Source organism: Sprattus sprattus (assembly GCF_963457725.1).
Source record: "Sprattus sprattus genome assembly, chromosome: 16".
Classification (NCBI taxonomy): Eukaryota; Metazoa; Chordata; class Actinopteri; order Clupeiformes; family Clupeidae; genus Sprattus; species Sprattus sprattus.
In genome coordinates, this window is record NC_137914.1 from 10,577,084 (window position 1) to 10,597,276 (window position 20,193).

Here is a 20,193-nt window from a genome sequence, read left to right on the forward strand (position 1 = left end):
ATGCTCTTTGCTAAAAAAACAGAACATTGTGGTTTTTAAAAAAAAATGATGATGGTTTCAACTCTGCTAATGTTTCCTGTGCCAGGCCTGACCTGACAAACAGAGTGGTGTTTGCATTCTGAGCACAGCCCATCTACACCTAATAACACAGCATGTTAGAACATGCAGACGTGCCTACAGTTGACCTCATAAAGCCCTGGCTTGCTCTGCTCTTCCCTGCAGCACTCCAGGCACTCTCACACCCTCATGTGTCCAAATCGCACAGATATCCAAACCCTTCAATCACACAACAAACAGACTGACGGACGAAGATGACATCATCGCTGACGAATGAAAAAAACTTGAGCATAGAAGAGGAGGGCAATATGACAGGCAGCTGTAGGCAGGCCAGAAGCACTTGCTGCTCCCCAACCCTACCACTAGGGGCAGCAGGACTCACTGGCTGCTAATCTAGACCACTAGGAGGCACCACTAGTGGCTTTCTCTTATCCACTGCAGCCTTCCCAGTTCTTTTCCCCCTCCCCCTCTCACTCGCTCACACATACTCCCTCGCTCTCTCTCTCACACTCTATCTCACTCGCTTTTCTCTTTCTCTTCACTCCTCTCCCCCCCTCCCCCATTCTTCTAGAAGCTCAGAGAACACGACTACAGCCTCCCCTCAGAGTGAGTCGGGCCTCCTCAGCCTGCCTGCCTCCCTCCTCCTCCTCCTCCACCACTAGCACTCCCTCACCCGCCCTCCTCTCTCTTTTCTTTCTGTCTCTCTCTCCCTCCCTTTTTTTTCTCAGCACAGCAAGAACAGTGATCCAGTGGGGGGAGGGAGGGTGCTCTCTCGGAGGGGTAGTTTCCCTCCATTTTGTAGCCTTCTTCCCTGAAAGGAAGAGGACTCATAGGCCTGATGTTAAACATATACAACACAACATTTCTATAAGCACTTATTTACAAATCATAATGATAACACCTTCGTGATGCACAGGCACATATACACTCAGCAATGAAGGGAGTACAGTTCAAGTGAAGTGATCTAGGCCTGTGAATTTCATGATGAGAGCTTTTCATCTCCTCAGGGACAACCTCACAATCATCAGCCATAGCAATATACCAATGCTCACAATAACGTAATGGCTAACTAAGGAATCTCATATCCTTGCATCGAGGGTTACATCAGTAAGAAAAGACAAAGAATATATATGTTAGTTTGAATATATGCCCCTCAGATTCTCGAAACTCAGTCTGAACAAAAAGATAATGGATGCAATCAGTCTTGTATGAGCGCAATACCGTCTAAGATGAGGGACGTGCTTGCATGTTCTGTCACCAAAATGGACAGATCCAAAGATGCAGACACTGCTAACATGGCAGGATTCAAACCAGTATGAGAAGCACAATACAGCACTTTATTGTTCAGAAATGCTTAAGTGACAAAATAACAAAAACAAACAACCAAAAACAAAATATATATATACGAACAGAAATCGCAGGTCACAAATTAAACATGTACACACAGCAAAGTCAGATCCACAGCCAACAATCTCCGGGCACCACGGGCAAAAAGAAACAAAAAACAAAAACAAAACAAAAAGAACAAACATAAACAAAAATAAAATTGCAAGAGCTCAGTCTTAAGGGGTGCAAGAGAAAAAAATAAAAAGGTCAACAATCGAAAGAAAGGGAGAAAGCAAGTACTGATCAGCAGAGGCTGAATTTACCACAGTCTAGCCTACATACACAGAGCTACAGCCGTCAGTGAACCAGCTCCATCACTCGGACCAAAGGTAGACAGAGGCCAGACAGAGGGAATAAAAACTGCTCATACAGTAGAACCAAAGTTATAATTACTACCAATAAAAAAATATAATAATAATAATAATAATAGTAGAAGTAACCAGCCAAAAAAAAGCATGATAATATGTCCATTTTATTTGCATTTAATATATAGATATATTATTTTTTTGCTGAAGGTTTCTTTTATAAAAAAAATGGAGCCCATTTAAAAAAAAAAAAAAAACAAGAGAGAAGAAGCCACCAAAGCCACATCCATTGTCTAAGTGAACCAATGTAGAACATCTGACAATCTAGTCTTTGCACAAAAAATGAATAGCATTTTTATTTTAATACACCTACACCAACATCTCTTTAGATGTGTCTAAAAGACTGTACAAATATACAATAGCTCTTCAGTATGCCTACATGAAACGTCTAACTTGTAATTATTAAAATCTAAAGAACCAATGCATCTTCACCACAACTTAGTTAGTGGCTAAACCAATAAGTACTTGTTTAAACTTGAAAATCATCGATATTGAAGACATCGATATTGTTTGGTGCATTTTTCAGTGTGTTCGTTCCCTGCCCTGGAGGTCGTGTAAAATAATTTCTCCCCAGTCCTTTTTTTTTCTATTTTCTTTTTTTCTTCTTAAACTCTGAATTTGAATAAAGTACATCGTAAATAAACTTCACTTCTAACCCAAAAACAATGGCTTCTGGTGTTGGGAGGTGGCCCCTCTCAGGCCCCGTTCTCCCCTACTTGTTCCTCTCATCACAGCCACTGATTATGGCTCGCATGAGTTTGGGTGAGGCAGAGTTGTTGGCATATGTCAGTTGTAACAAATGTCAAGGTATTTAGGTGTGTGTGTGAGAGTGTGTGAGAGTGTGTGTGCGCGCATGTTTGTATGTATGGGTGTGTGTGTGTGTGTGTGTGTGTGTGTGTGTGTGTGTGTGTGTGTATATATGTATGTATGCATCTGTGTGCGTGTATGATTACATGTGTTTGTGAGCATATAAGTATTGTGTTTGTGCATGAATTATCCTTGTGGCGCCAGTTAGGATTGCTGCTTGCCTATCTGAGCCCCTGGTCCTGTCTGTCTGAGTTTAGTCTTAGCGTCTCGTTGGGCCCGGGCCTTGCGCTTCACGCCTCTCGCAGGCTCTTGGGCGGGTCCGTAGCCGTTCTCCCCGTGGACCTCTCCATCAGCCAGGACGCCTTCTTTTCCCTCCTCCACCTCCTTCTCCGCTGCCACCACTGCCGCAACCACCTTTCCATCCTCAGTCTGTCCATCTACGGCAATCTGGTCCTTCTCTGTAGAGTCCGCCTCCTCTTTCCCATCCAACACGATCTCCTCCTTTTCGCTGTCTGAGTCCAGTGCGATGGGCTCTACGATGGGCTCCGCGATGGGCTCTGCGATGGGCTCTGCGATGGGCTCTGCGATGTGCTCCGCGCTCGCTGCTCTCCTGGTGGTCGAGGTCCTCCTGATTGTCTTGTTTTGGTCACTGGATGGCGTTCCCTTGGCACTGTTTGGCCGGGCAGCGGCTGGGCGCTGGCAAGTGGCCCCGTTGGCACGGTCCTTCAACCACCGTTTGGCAGCCTCCTCGGACCGCCCGATGGAGGTGGCCGACGTCCGGCTCTCTTTGGGCTCGTTGGGCTGGAATTCCAGGTCACCAGCGAAGCCCATGTTGTGCTGCAGCCGGTTGACCTCCCGCATCTTGAAGCCCAGCAGCACCTGGAAGCGGCGCGTCTCGCAGTCGTGGACACACTTCCGCCTGCGGTTGCTGAAGTGGCTGCCCACGTCGGACTTCCAGAGCCACAGGCTGGCGGCCAGCTTCTCCACCTCGCGTCGCGTTGGGTACGGCTGATGGTTGAAGTACTGAGTGAGGAAGGCCTTGCGCGCCTCGTACGATTCGTCCTCGTGGCCCTTCGGGTCTAACGCCAGCACGATGGGTTCCTCCGACCTCTCCCCCTGCGCTGCGGAACCTGGCCCCGAGGCGTGTTCGGCTCCCGATGAAGCCTTCCGACGCTTTGGGTCGGACGGGTCGACGTTCTCGGCGCTGGACCGTTTGAGTGAGGAGCTCTGAGACTGGCTGGACTTGGACGACGGGGAGGGTTTGCTCTCTTTGCCATTTGGCGTCTTGCCCACGCCCCGGCAGTGCACCAAGTGCAGGGTGATGGTGGAGGCAGTCATGTTGCTGGTGTACACCCCCAGGCAGTGGATGCATTTGTACGTCAGCTTCTTTTCCACTGGATGGACTGTCTGGATGACCTGGTGGCGCTCACGCAGGTGGTGTGCCAAGGCGTCAGAGATGGGGCCCTTTAGGATGGAGAAGCACAGCGGGCACAGAGTCTTACCCACATCCCTCTTGTAGGGCACCGCGGCCTGCGGAGGGCTTTTCACAGGCGTGCCGTCTTGGGCTTCGGCGGCTGGCTTCGGGTGATTGGCGGTGGCCGGTTTCTTGCCCTGCGGGGAGGACGAGGCACTGCTGTTCTGGGCATGGAAGGCCACCGACTCCTCCGGCGCGTCCCGCATGTTGTAGGTGGTGACGATCAGCTGGACATTCTTGGGGTTACCCTGCTGGAGGGTGAGGTCAAAGGTGAGGGGCGAGTCGGTGCGCGGGCCCACGGTCTCGTCCGGGTGCGCGCTGCGCATGTGAGCCACCATTTTCTCGACGTCGTTGAAGGAGGCGCGGCAGTGTGGGCACGACAGGCCGTGGATCAGCATGTGGTTGAGCAGCGTGTCGCTGGGCAGGTAGCGGTTGCAGTACAAGCACTTGCTGGTGAAATTGTGGATCTTCATAATGTAGTTGGCCACGGCGGGCACCTTCTCCGCCTTGTGCTCCTTCTCGAAGTGCGAGCTGTAGACGTTCTCGGGGAAGAGCTCGTTGCAAATTGTGCAGATCTTCCACTTCTGGGTGTAGGAGGTGCCGATCACCGAGGAACCGCCTTTCTTGGCCACTACCGAGGAGACAGTGGTGGCGGCGGGCTGTACGCGTGAGGTCAGAGGTGACGTCTTAAGCGTGGAGGAGGAGGCGGCGGATCCTACAGCAACAGGGCTCCGAACTCCGCCGACGCCGAGGTGAGGTTTGGCTGCGTGGGACTGCTGTGGCACCGATACCTGGGCGTTGCCCGGTAATGTTATGCGCACCTGATGCCCTCCTATGGACACTGACTGTGTGGTGGTCCCTGCTTTCAGCCCAAACGTGCCCTGCTTCAGACCAGACATGAGACCCGAGGAGTTGAGGCCCACTTTGGGGATCACAATCCTGCTCAGCTGCTGGGTAGAAAGTGGGCGCACCCCGGTAGTCACCAGTGTGCCCTTGGGGGTGACCCCGATAATGCCCTTTCCGTCCCCTGGGTTTTTGGGCGAGACCATGATCACAGGCTTGGCACGGGGCACCACGACGTTGGTGTGGCCGATCATAGCGGTGACTTGGTACCCGATCCGCTCATGGTCCTCGATGACGTGCTGCACCAGGGCCTCGTAGGTGCGTGGGACGAAGAGGCAGCGCTTGCAGTGGATGGCCGAACTGCTGCTGTTACTGCCTCCGCTGTTGGATTCGCCACTGGCCCCAGCTGTGGCACCTGCCCCGGTGGTGGCGGCTGCGGCTGCCCCAGTTGCACCATTAGGTGGCGTGACTTTCTCCCCCGGCTTCACCATATACGGTGCGGCCACGTGCTGGAAGTGTTCCCGGTAGATGTGCTTGCGCACCACATTGTACAGTGGGTCCCGATATGTACATTTCTTACAGTAGTAAACGGGCTGCTCTACGGTGTCGCTGAGGCGGCCCTTGTCAAGGGTCTTGTTGAGGGGGCTCATGGCCCCCTGCTGGCCCTGTCGAAGCATGTTATTGGGCATGTGGAACAGCTTGATGTGCGTCTCCAGGGTCTTCTTGTTGCCATTGTATGTGCAGTACGGACAGTTGAGGAGGATGCGGTTCTCAAAGTCCTCGCTGTGGACATTGCGGAAGTGGCTTTTGTAGGCGGAGAAGAACTTGGAGGAGAAGGGGCAACCCGAGCAGCAGAATGGTTTTGAGCGATAGTCCTGGGGGGGGGGGGGGAGAAAACAAAGGAAACATGTCAGGACTCAAACTAAGGGCAAAGGCTGAGGAGTTTAAAAAAAAAAAAAAAGAGAAGAGCAAACAAAGGGAGACACACAACACTTACTTGAGATTTGGTCATAGAGGGATCCCACCAGCCTACGTCGTCCCAGTTAGTGTGTTTTAGGTAGAAGTCATGATTTGGAACAAAGTCTTTGAAATCCTGTGGACGGGGTAAGAAAATCTAGTTTAGTACCTGTGGTGTTTCACGACCGGTGCTAATTACAGAGAGTCCAGATCAATACAATTCTTGGGGACTTAAAAAAAAGTGAATCTAATTTATTTCATCTCAAATAATTAATAATAATAAATAATGCACACATTAACGAGGCACTGCACACTTGAATGTGTTTTTTGAGTTGCAAACTAAATGATGTGACTACTGTGATGAAACAAATCAATGCTGGTGTTAACACTAACTAAATTGATTTATAATTACACATTTTTATTAACAAATATGCATTTTATGCGTCGAAAATGACAACACACCAGCTACTGTTTACAATCACCCTGAACCTTGCAAGACTGATGCTGACATAGAGTCGAACATTTGGGATATCTCTACGGTAGGGATTGAGCGGCCCATCTCCCCCTGTCCCCACCCATGAGTGAGTCTCACTTTAGGTTGCTGATCGAGACTCATCATTCACAGCAGTTTACGCCAAACCCTCCTTAGCCCCACTATACTTTAGCATTGTTGCTTGGTTTAGACCTGGGGGTGAAGTTACACTTTAACCGAATCCCTCTCAAAACGGAATTTAATTGACTGCTGCACATGATGAAAAGCAATCACATCACAAACTTGTAAGTGTAAAGACGACCTGTGAGATAAGCAACTTTCTAAGCAGAAGTGATAAATCTATTGATTTGTTTACAACTGCTTAAGCGGGAGAGGAAGTGCCTTGTGGACCCAAGTGTACTCACTTCAATATGCTTCTTGCAAAACTCTAAGCCGATGTCTCCAAGCACCTTCTTGACATTTCTCCTGGCTTTGCGTAAACTGCCAAGGTTGTTGACTGGGAGCTGGAACATGCTGCCCACTTGAAAGATAGAATAAAGTAGAAATTAGTGAAGAGCACATGTGAAAATCTTTAAATTAAAATGACTTGTACTATTCAGAGGTACTCAGATTAAGAGTAAAACAGATGTGACAACTAATCAAATAGACCCCCGCCCTACCCTTTCCTTTGTTCAGAGATTAATGGCTTGGCTTCTGAAGACTAAGACAACCCCACACCCAGAGTGGTAAACAAACTCTAGTAGCCTTTGACATCAGTTGTCCACAAACAAAGAAGACAAAAATGGCGTGAAAAACCACGACTGCCGTTATGCACTTTGTGACACAGGGACAAGTGGGCCAGACAACAAACAAAACCTTAGTGACACAGTTTGAAATTACTTATCGCTGTTTTGCTGAAGTACAACACTAGGTTACCACCACTATCATTTGACAGACACGCGCCTGAAAATCTTCTTAATTAGCCTAATTAGGGATACAGACTTCATCAGAAACAAAAAACTAATGTGGAAAGGTCATTATGTAGGTCAAAGGTCAGGTGACCGCCACATGGCCACTATTGACTTTTACTGATGTGGACCACCCACCCCCCAGCTCCATCCCCTGAGCTGGCAGTCAGAACAGTGGTTGTGAGGTTTCTCCACTGAGGGACTGTGGTTAGGGTGCACAAGCTAACTGCCTGCCTGCTTGCCTGCCTGCCTCCCTCCCTACCTGTTCCAGCCTTTGCAAAGGGTTGGGCTCTCTTCTCTCAATGACTCGTTTTCTCCCATCACTTGTAGATGGCGCTAGAGGACGCTTCTGCCTCCCTGTTATATAAGCCTCTCCCTTCCACGCTTGCCCTTTCCCCCCCTCTTTGTTTTTTCTCCCCTCCTCTCCGCCTGCCTCCCTGCCTGCAATCACAGGATAGCGCCTCCTACTGAAACAGCAGCAGAGCCCAGCCTATACAACATTTCTGCAGAGGATTTTCTTGGGTGGGGGCAGGAATCACACTGCCAGACTGAAGACCAGCTGGAACAAGAGCACTGTTTCCCTGTTTTCCCACAACAGACAATGAGAATCTAAAAAGATCTCGACAGTGCAGATGGAACACTCAAGGGAAACTTTCAAAGGTAACACTTCCCTTTGCTGACCAGAAAAACCACCACTGCCCTATGTGAGCGTATGCATCTCATCGAGTAGTTTCTGATAAAAAATAAATAAATAAAAACTATCCTCAGCGCCTCCTCACGCAGAGGATGACAACACCGTACACCGAAGACTTCAGACGCAAACTGCTGCCTGGAAGCGTCATTACTGAGTACTGACATGGACGGGAACTACCCTATCACTTTATCATCTCCTCTTTCACAGATTTTTTGAAACTGAACAGATGATTAATATGGAGAAGGTAGATGTTAGGACAAATGGGAGGACGTTTCACAGAGTCAGCGAACTTTGACATCTGTAGACCCTGGTTACATCCAATCAGAGTTCATAGGATCAAAGCGGCAAGACTGCATATAAAATATTATTTTACATTTAGCCAGAAACGTTATCTTCAAAGTATCCAGTGGGTAATAGTTACGTCATACTGTACAATGAGTGACTACCTTTTTTAGCATAAAAATGTCAAAACATACCCTAGTCACGTTCACCATGGAGAGAGACCATCACAATCATAGCAATATGTATTATGTCAGCTAGCATAGCTAGTAAACCTATTAACATACAATACAAGTGTTAATGACCATCAATACACAAACGTTACTATAGACAGAGTTCTTTAACTCATTTCGTCAGCCTATTTCACCTCTTGGAAGTCGCTGATGAGTTAACTTAAATGTTTCTTACAGTTGACCAGATATGACTTGATGGTCACCAAATACTGTTCACAAACTTATTAAAATATAACTAACCAGCTAGGTGGCTAACAGTAGCAGGCTAAGCTACAGACATGTATAGCATAGTTGAAAAGCTTGTCCGCAGCTCAAGATGAAAAGGACATGAGAAGAAATCCGTCGACAGCGTAGCGTAGTTAACCATTTCATCAATACAATGCATCAGACGTTTTAAACATCGAAAAAGCTGTAGGAGCAACCGGAGCGCTAACGTTAGTTCTAGTCTCCTGGCACGAGCTGTTTGTCAATGGGCGACGACAGGCTAGCTAGGCTGCTGACTGATGTAGGCTACTGACATCTCTCAGAAAGCTAGCCTTCGCTAGCAGACAAGGCAGCGGGCTATGGAAGCGAGCTTCCTTGACTGATGCCAACGAACTCATGTTATGCGACATCATCATTCTTGACATTGTTCCTCTTATTAAGTGTGACTGGAAGTGTCTACACTGCTTTCAAAAATGCCCCGGCTCTACCCTTGCGATAATGGAAAGGGAAACGACATTTAGCTAACATGAGCTATCCTAGCGCCCTAGCTAAGTTTCTGGCGTTTCAATGTTTCCTGTTGTTAGCACAGATGCTATTTTAGCTAAACAATCAACTAGCGAGCTAGCCTCTTGTTTAAGTAGAAGTTAGTTACCTGGCTCCGAGTCTTTCTCCCGTAAAGGTAATTATAATCCCAGCACAACCGCAGACACAAAAACGTGACCGGCACTCTCACTTTCCCTCCTCTTCCTCCAGTGGGGCAGGCACAATACACTGCCTTGCTGAAACCATTCGAAACGGGCACACCACACCAAAAGAGGGAGCTCGACTTCTACAACTAGCGGAGTCAGAGCTGTCCGTCTCCCTCTGTTCGGTTACCGGGGATGTGGTGCTGAAACTCATCTAGTTGGGTGATCCTTAAGAATACCAGTATTGCGGAAGAGTAGTTGATTATTTAGAGTCCTGAACAGTTACTACTAACGGGGTTTACCCGGATACCTACACAATCAGATCATGCAAATGGTCCGCAATTAGTCTATTCCCTCATCTCCCACACAGACAATACAACCCAATCCAGTCCCTGCTCTGTCCAAAATGGCGTGCCTAAAAGGGCGGAAGTGACATATGTGTTTGATTAGCATAAAAAACTCATTGTGCCGACAGAGAGAGCCGTTGAGTCCAGAAAATCAGAGATGGGGCTGTCAGCCGACCATCAATCACATCTTTACCTGTTCAATAGTTTATTCCTTTCCTCTTGAATTTCACGGCGACACAAAAGCCACTGATGGAGATTGCTGAGGCGATTTTCTCTTCTCCTTGGCACTGGGGTAAACAAACCCAATCTGCACTTATCAGTTTTGGAACACAGGGGGCGCCCTTCTCAGAAGCTCAACTGACAGTGAACGCATGCGTTGAAACTACATCTGGTGCCTTCCCCTCTGCTTCCCCCACAGAGAGTCGGATGTATACAGTGCCTGAGTACTTACCCAGCGTCGGAGTACTATCATTTCAGGTGGTGGCGCTGTACTGTTCACCGGGACTACTTTTCAGTGCCAGGGACGGGGAGTGATTGTGAGCATCTATGCGTGATGTTACTACCAGTGGTAGCCTACCTTCACAGTTAGGTTCTTAGGTTCCCTTGAGTAATGAAATTGGTGTTTTTTTTAATATAGAGGTGTAATACTTACTTGCCTTGAGAATAATCTTCACCCAAACTGTTGCCAAGACATCTTGCATAGCCTACTGCCAAGAAATCTTGCATTACTCCACTGATAATACCTCAACCCATGAGTAAAGAAACAGGCCTATTCATGATAACAGTCTTATGAAGTGACCAAATCAGCTCTTAACGCAGGGGCATATGGTCTTCATAAGCACCACTTTCCTGAAATACTCCTGATATGTAACACTAAACATCAACATAGGCACAGGGTTTATACGGACAACACATTAAATAAGTGTAATAATAGTCTTATTACACACTGGTAGAAAAATACATTCACTATATCCACTGTATATTCCACAGACATTCCTCTTCTGAAACAATTATTATTTGATATGTTGCATTACCACTATGTTTTAACAAATTGTCTCTGGGGATGACTGATTAAATATTATGATATAAATCATCAAATCTTAATTCTGACATCAGTACTCAGTACGAAGCAAAATGGCATCTTGTGTTTATCAGCACCATGGTATACTGAATATCCTACAAAACAACAGAAGTCTAAACAATTACAAGCCACATCTGTTTCAGAGGCAAATCACAAGCACAAAGCCCTGAGTAATCGGAAGTCCTTATTTAGAGAATGATTTTATGAACAATGTCAGTTATGATGGATAAACACCATGGTTTCACATTGTAACAAGCTTGGATGTGCCCTATTGTACAATGGTCATTAATAACCTTTGCTCATGAGTCAATATGACACCAGAAGAAAAGAGGGGAGATCAACTTGCCCCGACAGATATTAGTCAGGTCTTGACGCACAATCAATACCAGGATATCAAACTGAGTCTATGGCACTTTGTTGTAACTCCCCTAAGGATCAGCTGTGACAATAACATTCTTAGAAACACATAATGAAAGCAGAATGCCTGAGCAAATCGATGCTCATAGGGATGTTTTTTTTATTCAACGAGACTGCGGCTGGAGCAATATGAAGCGTAATGATATCTCTGAATGAGTCTTATTTTAAATAATTGTGGTAACATAAATGGAAACATTACGAACATGAAAAATCTTGGACATGGACTACATGAAAAAAACATCCAACGCAGTTATGCTCACCCTTAGTGAAATATAAAGATAACTTCACACACTTGTTAAATCCCACTGGACATAAAGAAAGGCATATTCTACAAGCTTATTCCAGGTATGTCCTAAAATAGATCTTAATTGGTTGCTGTGATTACACTGCCAGTACAGACATAATTTGAATGATATTAATCTGCTTAATAATGAAGAATGTCATAATTATGATTAAAATATCAATCAATAATTAATTCAGATAATTTATGTTCCAAAAGGAGCAAAGATTCAAAGACATATTTGAAAAATAAAAAGTGGATAATGTCATCAGTTTGCACAGTGCACTTTCATTCTATAGCAAACATGTCTTTGACCAGACAATTTCTTCAGAAGTATAAACTGCATTTCATCACACGAATAGATGTCATTATTAATTTAACAGGATTTATTTTATTCAAAATGTGTCTATTACAATACAGCACCTTGCATCTCTTTGGCTCCTGTCACATAATGTCTAGTACACACCAACCGATCAGTTGCCTTCATAGCTGCAGTAAAGGACGGACAGGTGGAAAACAAATGCAAACGACGAGCAAGTGCAATTCAAACTTGATTTACCAGGAGCTTTATTGAATTTTTAAACAGTATCCTGGAAATTCAGTCGTTTTATTTCACACATAAAAATCCACTGCCAATATGACGACTAAACTTCTAAACTTTCCATACACAATTGGAAGTTATAATTTATGAAATAATAATCTTGAACTGACACTATGCAAACCAGCTACCGTTTAAGCTCTTTTAGCAGCGATGCCTCATGACTAATTTAGTCTATGTTGTTGCAAACAAGGTAAGAAGTCCTTTCCCAAAGGACACGATTTCATTTCCTCCCAACTTGGACTCCCCGTAAACACGATCCACAAATGAGATGGGAACCTATTGAAAAGTATTCAACATTATTCATCAAATACAGTACGTATGCATATATACCAGGATTATTGTACAAAGGAGTTTTGATATAGGGGGACTTATTCCATGGGGTCTTACCTCTCCAATACTGTATCCCAGCTGTCTGGCACGCACAATCATCTCCATTTGGAATACATAGCCCTTAGACACACACACCTCTATCAAGCTCTGTAACACCTCCTTCTTGTATAGCCTGAAACAAACACAGATATGAGACTACATAATATAAGTACTATGTGAAGACACAAAACACTTCGAAAAATTATATTCTATAGGATTGTGACTGTGTGAGAGAGAGAACACACACACACACACACACACACACACACACACACACACACAATTATCACACCTGAAGCTTCCTGTCAAATCGGACGCCCCGGGTCTTAAGAGCACCTGTGTGATGAAGTTTGCTCCTCGGCTGGGATGATGGAGGAATGACAGAGAGAGTAGGGAGGAAGGACAGACATTCTTAGCACCCAATTCAAAAATTCCACCAAAATGTACAGTATGTGGTTAAACAACCCCTACTGTAAAATAACAGAGAATTTGATTGAAATGAGGGAAAGAGGGGAAAAGCAGTCCCTGGTCATTACCTGATAAGCTTCCTGCGCAAATCCCATCCATACACACCCCCATTTCCACTGTACCTTGTGCCAGAGACCACGTCATATCCACCTTCTTTTTGTAAACTTCAACACACACACAAAAACACACTGAGAAATGCAGTATGGACAGCATGTGTCACTTAAACCTTGAACAAAACAAACACGTGGTTTGCAGAGACAGAAGGATGGACTTACTCTATGAACTCTGGAATGAATTTAGGCTGGAACAGAAGGGAAGAACATTTTAACCTGCTGTATATTTAGTTCCACCACTGACATCAATGCACTTTTTTTGGTCTATGCTCCTGATTACTGTCAGCAAACACCTGTATAGCTCCCTAATGCAAATGTGGTCTTAACTGGCATATCATTGTAGTGTTCATAACATTTATGAGAAGTAGTGTAGGTATATAATCGCCCATAATAGCCCAAATCATCTTACATGATGAGAGAGATCAGCATCCATAATGAAGATAAAATTGCCAGTGGCATGCTGAATGCCGTGGATATAAGCAGTGCCTATGTGGAAAAAAGGATAAAGCATTACTGAGTTGCATTACTGAGTTGTATGTGTTCAACCCTGTCAAACATATCATATTTGTCAAATGGCAAATGTTACTGAATAAAAAAAAAAACTGTACCTAATCCTAGTTTCTTTGCTCTGGGCCTGAGTAGCTGTCAAGAAAAAAGCAATTGTAACAACATTCAGAACCATTCAAATGTTAGGTGTAGGGTAACAATTATAGTTTTTTACTCACTATCTTGTCCTCGCCATAGATTTTCTGCAACTGCTCAGCAACTTGGAGTGTCCCATCTGGGCTTCCATCATCAATGACAATGATCTCATAGTCATATCCACTATACAATACAAATTGAATAATTAAACAGAATAGGCCACGAAATGTACGAATAACTTCTTACTGTAAGACATCATGATGACAAGATGTCAGACCACCATCACTGTCCTAGTTACTGAAAAGGCAAGTAAGCTACTGAAACTAATAGGCCTTAAATGTAGCTTTTACACACCCATGTATTCAGGTGACACCTAATTTAGTTAACTGAACATATCTATATAGCTAACTTAGCAGACAGAATACATTTCCCTAAGTAATATAATAAGCATTTCATTACAATGTTTATGAAAGTTTAGTCATTGACTGGAAACTGGGACGATTCTGTTCTACATATTAACGAATCATTCAACAAATTGAAGTGAATTTTGAGTGAGGTCATCATAACAACTCAGCCACGAAAGCTACTTATCTGTCAGTGCAGTTGAAGGTGCGAAAACCAAAATGCCAGCCATCTCACCTGTCGCCGAAGTATTTGACCAAAAGCCACACGATAAGAGGTAAATTCTCTCGTTCGTTGTAAGTGGGCAATAACACAGAATATTTGTCTCCCTTGTCTTGTTTCTTGGTACTCTTCCTACTTGCCATGTTGGAATGTAGAGAAACCGGCGGATGTAGGCGTTACAAGATATTGTGTCCGTACCATCAACATCACTTGGTTCCGAGGAAATTTGCACCGCTAGATGGCGTCATTAAGTACATTACGGCAGACACTTTCCCCATAAAACGATACATTCTGAAATATGGGCCCACATTACCACAAACCACATAGCCACGACAGACAAAATCCAAAACCTCATATAGCCTCCTGTAAAATGACAGCATCCTTGCTTACCGTATGTTAATTAAAAAAAAAAAATATGACACCTACTACATATAAGTTTCATTCCTTACAAATTGTTTACAGTGCTAGTATTTCAAATGGCAGTGCCAGTCATACCCTAGCCTACTACTTGTAGATTAAAAGATTTTGTGGAAGATATCAGGTAGATCAGTTTTAGTTTGTTGCCATTGGGTGTCAAGTGAAAACTATGGTGTGTAAAAACTATTTTCTCTGAAGTATATTTATCTTAGCCTACTGTAGTAATTGTTTTTTCATCAGTCATCATGTATTTGCATTCTTCACAGAATAAACTCCAATACATTTTTTGTACAAATGTTTTTATTCAGGCAATACCCCAAAAAATAGTGTTTTTTTCAGTCAGTCTCTCTTTCACATACACACATATGTCAATGCACCCGCATCCACAGACAGGTAGAGAAACAGGTCCATACACACACACACACACACACACACACACACACACACACACACACACACACACACACACACACACACACACACACACACACACACACACACACACACACACACACACACACACACACACGCACACACACACACGACTCTATGGACTTTGGATGAGTATGACAAATACTGAAGAAATGTCCAGTAGGTTTAAAAATAGTGGTGACTGTAGTGGCCATTTACAAAAGAAAAGCACACAATGCAGCTTGTAATAGCACACACTTTTCAAAATACAATATATTCCTAGAAGTAACCAAATTATACAATTACTTAGTATGGCATCAAATTAATTCTAAATATATGCTTAACATATGTTCATACAGTAAGTAAGAAAAAAAGTCTCACAGTTTAGTTTTATAATAACAAGCAAAATTAATTTGAACTGAACTTAAAAAAAAAACAATAAATGAATAGCAGAGATGACAACAGCTTTACAATAATTTGCAAAGGACACACAACAGTACATAAATAAAAAAACAATATAATTCAATAAACTGATGAGCAATATAAACATTATCAGTGCGAAGATTTATGTCATTTCATACACCACACATATATACTGCCTTCTCATTTTGAAATAAAGAGACATCATCTTTCTGTACTACGAATACACTTCCACACAAAGGTTAAGTCAGCATTTAAATATTCAACATTAACTGTGATGGCTTTGTGGGCATATTTTGTCATCAAACAACGTCGCAGATTTGTAGATTGTTCACAGATATGGCATATCTGAATATCATACCACTGTAACTCAGAATGGGAGGTCTGCAGATTTTCCTGCCATTCCATCACACTTGCACTTAATCTGAACAGATACGACCCCTGTCCAGCCACTGAACAGGTATGTCATGCCATGTCTGTGCAGTGCATTGTTCAGCTTCAGTCATTCTGTCTGTCCATAGACCATGTCTCCCTACATGGTTAACATTGTGTAGGAACAGGGGTTGAATTCCTTTTTCTATTTTGTTACTTCGAACCCTTCCACTCATGGTTGGTATCCATAGTACGGGTCCTCTGAAATAAAAAACAAAGAAAAGCATTTAACTGGAACTGGAACTGGAACATTGTGTATTTACATCAAACAGAGGTGGACACAGGCATGCCCTCATGTGGACACAAAACAGAAGGAAGACACAGGCATGCCCTCATGTGGACACAAAACAAGTTTCAAAGCAAAAACGGTTTCAAAATCAAACTCAAAGGTCGTCTAAACATACAATCGGCTTAATTGTTGGGGTGCGTTAACTTCCTTAAGGGTTCTTATAATATAATACCACTGACCTGCTGTCTGTGGCGCTGGATTGCAGCTGCTGCTGCTGTCGCAGATGCCAGGGGGGCCCATCTCTCCGACCTGACCCATAGCACCTGCAATGCCAGGTAGGCCTTGCTGGCCATCATCCCCTCTGGATCCCTGACTACCCACTTTTGTCTCACCAGGAGTACCTAAAATATAAACACACACACACACACAAACACGAATGCGCACGCACACACACACGCGCACGCGCACGCGCACACGCACACGCACACGCACACGCACACGCACACGCACACGCACACGCACACGCACACCGAACGCACACGCACACGCACACACACACACACACACACACGCACACACACACACAGTGGTCAAGGAAATGCTGAATCACTCAAATGTCTGTCAAAGAACATTGAAACTGTAAAGTCTGTGAAAATCTGTGAAGAGGTATTAAATGCTGAGCTCTCTCCAAATTATATTAACACAAATTAATACCTCAACCTGTGAAAGACAAAACTGCTCATGAGGTTGAACATTACCAGCAAATCCCTTGATCCCTTGCGGTCCCTGTGTATTGGCACCCACGTTGCCCTTCTCTCCTGAAGGGCCTCTTTGTCCTGGTTGATGGATCAGACACAATGATGATTAACCAGCCCTATTTACCCTTCTGTCCCCTGCTTGTCCTATACTAATGAAATGGGTAGTACTAGTTCTTTCTTCATGACATTACAGTTTGACTTTATATGATAAACAAGTTATTTTTAATGTATATACTGTATATATGTATTGGGCACTTCAAAATTCAAGTTATTTTATATATATTCTGCTGTAATTTAATCTAATCTAATCTAATCTAATCTGGTTACACTTTCTAAATATAACGTTAACGTTAATAAGTACAGTGTACTTCTAATATACGTTCATGTAAATGTACAATATATTAACAACTAGGGTTAAAACTAGCTTTCATAACAAGTAGCATGAAACAATAGTTTTTCACATGAGAATAACACTGTATTCAAATCCCTAATTGCACCTCTTAAATACATTATGCCTATAGCAACTCCATTGTGACTATTCCACAAAATACTGTCATTACTGTCACTCATCATAAGTGCCCAATGCCTAAGGCAGTTGCTTAATCAAGTGTTTGACAGAGTACTGATTACTGTTCAGTGGACCTTGGATTAATGTCCCAATGGCCCACCTTGTTCCCCTGGGTAGCCAGACTTCCCTGGCGTCCCTCTTGTTCCCTGGCGTCCCTGCCCGCCCCTGAGACCTGGCGGGCCTTTGGACCCTGGGATGCCAGGCTCTCCTGGTGGACCTACTGGCTCCTCGATGGGGACGGGCTTCCGACTCATCTCATTCAGGAAGGAGTCCAGCTTCAGAACCTCGTCTGGAGGGTCACAAGTTGATCAATGTGCATACAAGGTAACACTGATCATGGGCTGCATTTAAGAGACATTTAACACTTTTGCTTGTGTGTGTGTGTGTATGAATGAATGTCTGTGTGTATGTGTCTGTCTGTGTGTATGTGTGTGTGTGTGTGTGTGTGTGTCTGTGTGTTTGTGTGTGTGTGTGTGTGTGTGTGTGTGTCTCTCTGTGTGTGTGTGTGTGTTTGTGTGTGTGTGTGTGTGTGTGTGTGTGTCTTTGTCTGTGTATGTGTGTGTGTGTGTGTGTGTCTTTGTCTGTGTTATGTGTGTGTCTTTGTCTCTGTGTGTGTATATGTGTGTGTGTGTGTGTGTGTGTGTGTGTGTGTGTGTGTGTGCGCGCGCGCGTGCATATGTGTTTTAGTTAGTACATACTGTGCATTAGTTTTTCACAGGCCTCTGTCACCAGCTGATATATTATGGCAAGAGACTGTGGTTCCCCCTAAAACATTGGAAAGAACTTTACATTTTCACAGCTTTTTCAGGTGATCACTGTCAAACATTATTCTGAAACAATTCTATTTAGAATAGCAAACAACCCAGTCCATTAATTCAATGTGGTAGAATTAGGTGCCATGGCATTACAGAATTAGTGAGGGAGATTATTTTTGATGTCAGTTCATAACCCACCTTTTCTCCCCTGTCCCCCTTTTTTCCTGGGAGACCCTAGAATTAAAACAGGATGAGATTAATACAACCCCTAGAATATTCCAAAGCGATACACCAAGTTTTTTAAAATAGTGCTTTAGAATGGTGCTTTAGAATGGTAATTTAGAATGGTACTTTAGAATGGTGCTTTAGAATGGTACTTTAGAATGGTACTTTAGAATGGCAAAATGTAAAATAAAACAGCAAATTGCATTTTCATGAATAATAAAAAAATGACCCAATCTAGACATGTGAAACTTCTGGTCTCTGTACCCACCGAAGGTCCCACTGGGCCCATATGTCCTCTGCCACCCACTGGCCCAGGGTGGCCTGGCATACCCTGAAAACCCTGAGGAAGACAGGCAAAGGGGAGGGGGGCCAATCAACAGCTGTCACCATATATGACCAAAATCTTTATTGGTTTCCACACATCTTGAAGTCGGAGCCTTACCCTTGGTCCAGTAAGGCCTGGGGATCCCATGTTGCCCTCGACACCTCTGACTCCCTACATGTTGGAGATTTTAAAGGGAAGGGGAACACAAAACAAATCTCAAGATGCAGTCGTACATCTTATAGACAAAAGCTCTTTTCAGGTGTATTTGGCTACATGCGTGTCTGTTTCTGTGCAGAGTGAAGGAGGCTGTGCCTCAGAATGTTGTAAAAGTCATTTTACCGCAGGTCCATGGTTCCCCTCAGCACCCTGTAGGCCAGGAGGGCCTGGTAACCCCTGAGAGGAGGAGTGCAAAAGCATAAGAAAAGGATGAATGCAGGACGACTAGAATAGAATAAACAGTAGAGTTGTCTTGCACAATTCAAGCAAATCGTCCAGAGAATCTGATTGGCTGAGGACTGACAGAGGTGGGTGACATGTGACTTTAGCCATGCTCACCTGGCCTCCTGGTTTTCCCGCCTCCCCTTTCTCTCCTCTTGCGCCTGGTGGTCCCTGGCGGAGAGATGTGTAAGCAGTTATGAGAACATATACGGTCGTGAGGAGAGACAGTTATAACAAGAATGCACAAACTTACAAGACCACACTGTACTTCTCTCAAAACAAATCTGACTTTTACCATTTTCCCTTGGACTGTGATGCCTTGAGGGCCTCGAGCACCGATGGGCCCCAGGACTCCATCTGGACCCACCCTACCTGGAGGGCCCATCTCTCCCTGTCCAAAATAAGATGAAGAGAATGATGGCGTGTACCACAATTTTTCACACTGAATTACACTGAGGCTTAATTGTTAACACATAAAAAGAGTGTATGCAATGAGAGGATAGTCAAGGAAGGAAGGTCTATCATAATGAGATGAGTTTTTCCACAGAGTTTTATGTATTCATATTTTCATGTCTCCTAGTAACACACATAGTTTTCAGTGTATTAGTCAGCGTATAGAAACGTAGCCTCGGTGTAAAGACATAATGAAATACACACCCACACCCACACCCACACACACACCCACAAAACATGAATGTGTGTGTTTTGCCACCTCACCTTTTGGCCAAGTTCACCCTTTTCCCCTTTCTCCCCACGTGGACCTGGCTTACCCTGTGAATCACACACACAGGTGAAACAAGGGAGCATTTAGAGTCACCATTATGAGTGGGATCGTCTAAGGTCACGAT

At 44.3% G+C, this 20,193-nt stretch overlaps 3 protein-coding genes across 3 annotated transcripts in view; all 3 read right to left on the bottom strand.

Annotated features, from left to right (window-relative positions):
- Positions 1–2,307: 2,307 nt before the first annotated feature.
- On the bottom strand, positions 2,308–9,683 carry adnpb (activity-dependent neuroprotector homeobox b). Its single transcript, XM_080853618.1, has 4 exons — positions 9,392–9,683; positions 6,787–6,902; positions 5,930–6,025; positions 2,308–5,807 (listed from the first exon to the last, which is right to left on the bottom strand). Exons 2-4 carry the CDS (start codon positions 6,892–6,894, stop codon positions 2,820–2,822), a joined length of 3,192 nt encoding a protein of 1,063 aa, XP_080709744.1. The 5' UTR covers positions 6,895–6,902; positions 9,392–9,683; the 3' UTR covers positions 2,308–2,819.
- A 2,225-nt stretch (positions 9,684–11,908) lies between these two features.
- dpm1 (dolichyl-phosphate mannosyltransferase subunit 1, catalytic) lies at positions 11,909–14,526 on the bottom strand. Its single transcript, XM_080853584.1, has 9 exons — positions 14,383–14,526; positions 13,827–13,926; positions 13,710–13,743; positions 13,511–13,587; positions 13,264–13,289; positions 13,057–13,152; positions 12,813–12,881; positions 12,539–12,653; positions 11,909–12,427 (listed from the first exon to the last, which is right to left on the bottom strand). Exons 1-9 carry the CDS (start codon positions 14,508–14,510, stop codon positions 12,323–12,325), a joined length of 750 nt encoding a protein of 249 aa, XP_080709710.1. The 5' UTR covers positions 14,511–14,526; the 3' UTR covers positions 11,909–12,322.
- An 859-nt stretch (positions 14,527–15,385) lies between these two features.
- The window catches only part of LOC308377860 (collagen alpha-1(XX) chain-like), a 30,180-nt gene continuing 25,372 nt past the window's right edge, over positions 15,386–20,193 (bottom strand). The window contains exons 31-42 of the mRNA XM_080854622.1: positions 20,063–20,116; positions 19,641–19,736; positions 19,463–19,516; positions 19,247–19,300; positions 19,025–19,078; positions 18,851–18,922; positions 18,556–18,591; positions 18,301–18,367; positions 17,703–17,891; positions 17,035–17,112; positions 16,516–16,677; positions 15,386–16,248 (exon numbers count right to left, since the gene is read on the bottom strand). Of these exons, the coding sequence (XP_080710748.1) occupies positions 16,220–16,248; positions 16,516–16,677; positions 17,035–17,112; positions 17,703–17,891; positions 18,301–18,367; positions 18,556–18,591; positions 18,851–18,922; positions 19,025–19,078; positions 19,247–19,300; positions 19,463–19,516; positions 19,641–19,736; positions 20,063–20,116 (945 nt within the window). The 3' untranslated portion in view covers positions 15,386–16,219. The remainder of the gene's footprint in view (positions 16,249–16,515; positions 16,678–17,034; positions 17,113–17,702; positions 17,892–18,300; positions 18,368–18,555; positions 18,592–18,850; positions 18,923–19,024; positions 19,079–19,246; positions 19,301–19,462; positions 19,517–19,640; positions 19,737–20,062; positions 20,117–20,193) is intronic.

Bases quoted from the DNA above. Each gene is read 5' to 3' on its own strand.
- adnpb (XM_080853618.1), bottom strand. From the start codon at position 6,894: ATGTTCCAGCTCCCAGTCAACAACCTTGGCAGTTTACGCAAAGCCAGG. The intron at 6,026-6,786 runs GTGAGTACACTT...CCCCGTCCACAG, and splicing joins TTTGCAAGAAGCATATTGAA to GATTTCAAAGACTTTGTTCC. The intron at 5,808-5,929 runs GTAAGTGTTGTG...CCCCCCCCCCAG, and splicing joins CCTCTATGACCAAATCTCAA to GACTATCGCTCAAAACCATT.
- dpm1 (XM_080853584.1), bottom strand. From the start codon at position 14,510: ATGGCAAGTAGGAAGAGTACCAAGAAACAAGACAAGGGAGACAAATAT. The intron at 13,744-13,826 runs GTGAGTAAAAAA...TTTTCTTGACAG, and splicing joins TCTATGGCGAGGACAAGATA to CTACTCAGGCCCAGAGCAAA. The intron at 12,654-12,812 runs GTGTGATAATTG...TGTTTGTTTCAG, and splicing joins GATTTGACAGGAAGCTTCAG to GCTATACAAGAAGGAGGTGT.